The 4,457-nt window shown below is 33.4% G+C and overlaps 1 protein-coding gene across 1 annotated transcript; it reads right to left on the reverse strand.

The window, feature by feature from the left end:
- Window positions 1–207: 207 nt before the first annotated feature.
- Window positions 208–1,813, reverse strand: LOC130629896 (uncharacterized). The gene is made up of 2 exons (XM_057443273.1): window positions 1,502–1,813; window positions 208–1,443 (listed from the first exon to the last, which is right to left on the reverse strand). The coding sequence occupies exons 1-2, from the start codon at window positions 1,811–1,813 to the stop codon at window positions 208–210; spliced, it is 1,548 nt and encodes a 515-aa protein (XP_057299256.1).
- Between the last annotated feature and the right edge of the window lie 2,644 nt (window positions 1,814–4,457).

Genomic DNA, 4,457 nt, shown 5'->3' on the forward strand with positions numbered 1-4,457 from the left:
TCTTTTTTCGTAAGGACGCTATGGACACTCTTCGAGGTTTCAAATAAGCCTATGTGCAACCATTTTGAATATACAGAATGCGGCTGTTATTAAATAAGTTCTTATTTTCTTATTCACTTTGTTCAACCGAAAATAAGAGCCTTATTGTCTACGTAATCTCTTCAAGACTTAGGACGCTATTCGAGAAATAAAACTTAGTGAGTGGAGTCATTTTCGGTATTCTAACTTATTAATACAATCTAAGATGGAGTTAACTCGTATTTGAGGGATAGTGAAAACATTTCTATGCAAATCTGCTTTAACGCCTAACCAGATTACTTCTTTTTGTGGATTCCAGACACTTTTATCGTTGTTAACAACGAATCCGCTTTTAAATAAAGTCTCTTGAACAAAATCCGACTGTTTTAAACATGTTTCGTATGAGCTTGCGACTCCTAAACCATAATCAAGGTACACAGAAATACAAATCGCGCTTTTCCTCCAATATTTAACCAGACAACGCATTACTTTTGTAAAAATAAATGGGGCAGAAGTTAAGCCAAAAGGTAGAACAGTGAATACGAAATGTTTTGTTATCCCTTCAAATTTCCAAGAAAATCCAAGATAAGTTTGATGTTCTTCAAACATATCAATACGGTGATAACCTTGCTTCAGATTAAAATGAAACATAAAACTATCCATCTTTAAGTATTCTTCCATGACTCTCCAGTCATCAAATTTTACTTTGTCTTTATATATATGCTTATTTACATGTCTTAAATCCAAGATAAGGCGTTTTTTACCATTACCTTGAGTAGAAACGGATAATGGGTTTACCACGTGAGGAGTGAATGCAGTTTCCCGAATCCTTCCACTCTCAAGCAGTTCTTTTATTGAAGCAGTAACGAATTCTTTTTCCATGAGAGCTGATCTATTATTTTCAAAATGCGCTTTTTCCGGGGTTGAGAAAAATGGAATTTTATAGCCATGTTTTAGGATATCTATAATTGTTCTGTTCGCTTTTATGGATTCCCAAAAGGGAATTTTGTTTTTTAAATTGCCTTTTACACTTTCAAATTTATTATTGGATTTTGATTTACATGTTTTAGACGAAATTAAAGGAAATATTAACTTATCTTTAAATGTACTTTTATCTTTTAGCTTCGGGGCAGTATTTTCGCCAGTGTCCGTTTTTTCCGCAGCTGAAGCAAGCTCCTGTTGGCTTGAAGCTAGTCGCACTGGGGTGAACAACTCGTCTGAAGTCTGATTCAGCATTCCGAAACTGGATTTTATCTGGAGCTTTGGAGATCGTTGACGATACATCCGAAAACTTTGATTTCCTGGTGCGATTAAATGTGTTTTGCTTTTCTCTGATGTCACGATTTTCAGGAGCTTTAATTTTTCGCTCGTCTGCGGAGTCGCTAGCCAGGTCATCTGAGATGTATTCGTCGACGGTACTCCACCCTACAATAGATCTGTCAGCAATTTTAATTAATTTGTTCCTTTTTTCATTATTCGAAACTATCTCCTGTAACATTTTTGTAGATCTGTGCTTTGAGCCTTGTTTTATCAGATCTTCCAACGTCTCAAGGTCACGTCGAATAGATTCATTAAACTCGTATTGTTTTTTGTTCCCCTTAAACTTAAAAGAAAGTTCTGGTTCCTTTTTGAATTTCTTTGCTAGTTTGTGATTATCCTTTTCAAACTTTGTTTGGATATCTTCAAACCTTTTGTCAAAATAATTTTTAATACTAGAAAGAGAAAGACTTTCCTGAGCAGATCTGTCTTCTCTCCGTCTTTTCTGACCTCTTGATACACTTTCGCCACTAGACATGATTTCTTCTCTGTGAATCGTCTAACCCGTACGAATAGAATTGACTTGTGAGTAAAAAAGGGTGGGAAAGTTCTATTCAAGCATGCGCTATCAGGCGCATGCGTAACTTGCCTCGATTACTACGAAAATAAGTTACATTAATGCGGTAGAAAAAAGCTTTTGCAATTTATTGTCCTTCTTGTCATAAACCTCTTGTTGTCATTTTTATTGAAAAAGCTCGCACAATTAATTAAAACTTATGAACGAAATGGACAACAACACAACAAAGGTAAATTGCCCGTAAAGCGATTTTCCACGTCAACAGTAATTTAGGATTTGCCAACCTTAGTCAGGGTGACTATGCCAACCAATATAGCTTTATACCCAGCTATATATAGATATTTTTATTTGACATGTTGCAAACTGTAGGTGTTGGAGAATTTAGTGATCAACCCTTTTTTGTGTTAGACGTAATGAAATATGTAGAAATAACCTTCTTTGTGATTTAGTGGGTGGGATGTATTTTGAAATGATTTGATTAACTTTATTTTCTTATTAAATTTTCACATTGTCAGAGCAGGTAATTTTAGTAGATTTAGCTTTTTAATGTCACTTATACTGCAGTTGTTTGACACTTCGTGAACAGTTTTGAGTTTTTATTTTTTTGATGCGCGTGATTAGGTAGTAATATTGAATAGGGCAGATTATAAAATTCACACTGCTGTGCTGTGTGCTTTTTGATGCATGTTTTTCTGTTGCATGGATTAAAAGAAAAAAAAACAGTAAATTTCTTTCACGGGCATATAGCTAGTTATTACATAATTAATTAAAGACCCAATAGTAAAGTGGTTAACATGAAAAGCGTACACAATTTCTACATGTTAAATTAAAGTTTTGACGATGGCGTAAAAATGTGTTACCAACTATATCTATTTTATGTAAACAAATCGCTGGCTATACAAAATAGCTTTTTAACCCTCTTCGAGAAGAGGAAGATTAAAGTGGATTTTTAATGGCCAAAAAATATTCTGTAGATGACAAAGGTTTAGTCCAACATTTGTTTTGTCACATACTGTATTTTTAATAAAATACACTGAACGTTATAATTCCAAATCCTTGATCATCTGTCTCTACTGGAAATTATGATCACTTGCCGTGTTTACTTGTCAATAATGCCGTTCTTTTCAAAAGCACGAGCTCCAGGGCGCAGAGAATGTAACCCAGTCGGTAAAAGTTCGTCCTAAAAAATCCGGAGGACGACAGTTTTTGTATCCCCTGGACATCCCCTGTTGGCCGCATGTGCAATACTTAATTCTTGTCCTAAGGTTGTCTTTTGACGACGTCCTGTGCGTTATTTAATAAGATCTCTGGAGGAAGTTTGTATTGTATAATCTGATGATATTCCTCATGATACTGCCAAGGGACGTCTTCTATGCGGCAAAAATGTAATATCACAGGCTGTGAGTAACTAACATCCTCAGGATGTTCATAATAGGACCATAATGTATGAAAGTAAAAAAAGTTGAATTTGAAATAAGCATCTAAAAATATTTACAATAAATTTACATAATAAAGAGTATGAATAAATATAGAAATATAATTAGTTCTAACAAATGTTTGAAATCCTAAATTAGATACACATCTGGCTAAAATAAGGTTCCGGGCGCACAGACATCATAAAAACGTTAGTTAAAAATCTTTATAAATTTTACGAAAAAACCTAAAATACGGTTATTTTGTAACAACTTAAAAGTTTTGGATTGCAGAAAATCTATATCAAAATTGCGACAATATATATTATATCATTGGAACGTTTTTTACGTTTTACGTTTTTTTCAAAAATTTGTTGGTGAAATATATCGTAGCATAGGAAACTGAGACACGTAATTTTCCAATTTTAATATCGATGTTGTCAGTGTCGTTGTTGTAACTTTTTATCAACTAGATTTTGCACCTTGGAAGCTATTCTTTTTTTATTTTGTGTAAGATTTGACATTTGACATTTTGTGTAAGATTTTAAGAACATTTTTTTGTATATGCACTGCTGACGTCAGCAAAACATCTAAAGCAACCTATTTTTTCAATGACCTTTTGCCTAAGTGGATTTTTCAACGCACCTTATGGTCTAGTAGTTATATATTGGAAGGATTGTTTGTTAGCTGTGCTAAACATTTCTTTGCTGTGTATTCAACGTGAGGCCTTTTATTACCATTATGATAATAACCCTAGGGTTGCCCAACTAAGAAAAGTGATTTCTGGCAATTGCTAATCACAGATTATTGTAAAAATCTCTGATATAATGTTGGGTAGTTGCGCACTAGACAAGCTTTTATCTGCATTATGTGTTTTAAACAATTACAAATTGTGATTCGTCTCACTAAAGCAGCTCGCAAGTGAGTAAAATGTTACCATATTCATAATAATAACAATCCCATTATGATATAGTGTAAATATAATGCTCTTAATAAACTCCTTACAGAAGTTACTGAGTGTGTTTTTAATAAGACATAAAGGTACATGCAAAAACATGTTGTATTTAAAGTCACTCGGAGAAGTATCTCCAACAAAGAACAGATGCAACAATTGTGATACAATTAAGAAATTATTTAAACCAAAATAATTTTTGATCGTTAAAGCACCTCTTTGAATATTGTATAGGACTTAA

Source organism: Hydractinia symbiolongicarpus, chromosome 2 (assembly GCF_029227915.1).
Source record: "Hydractinia symbiolongicarpus strain clone_291-10 chromosome 2, HSymV2.1, whole genome shotgun sequence".
Lineage (NCBI taxonomy): Eukaryota > Metazoa > Cnidaria > Hydrozoa > Anthoathecata > Hydractiniidae > Hydractinia > Hydractinia symbiolongicarpus.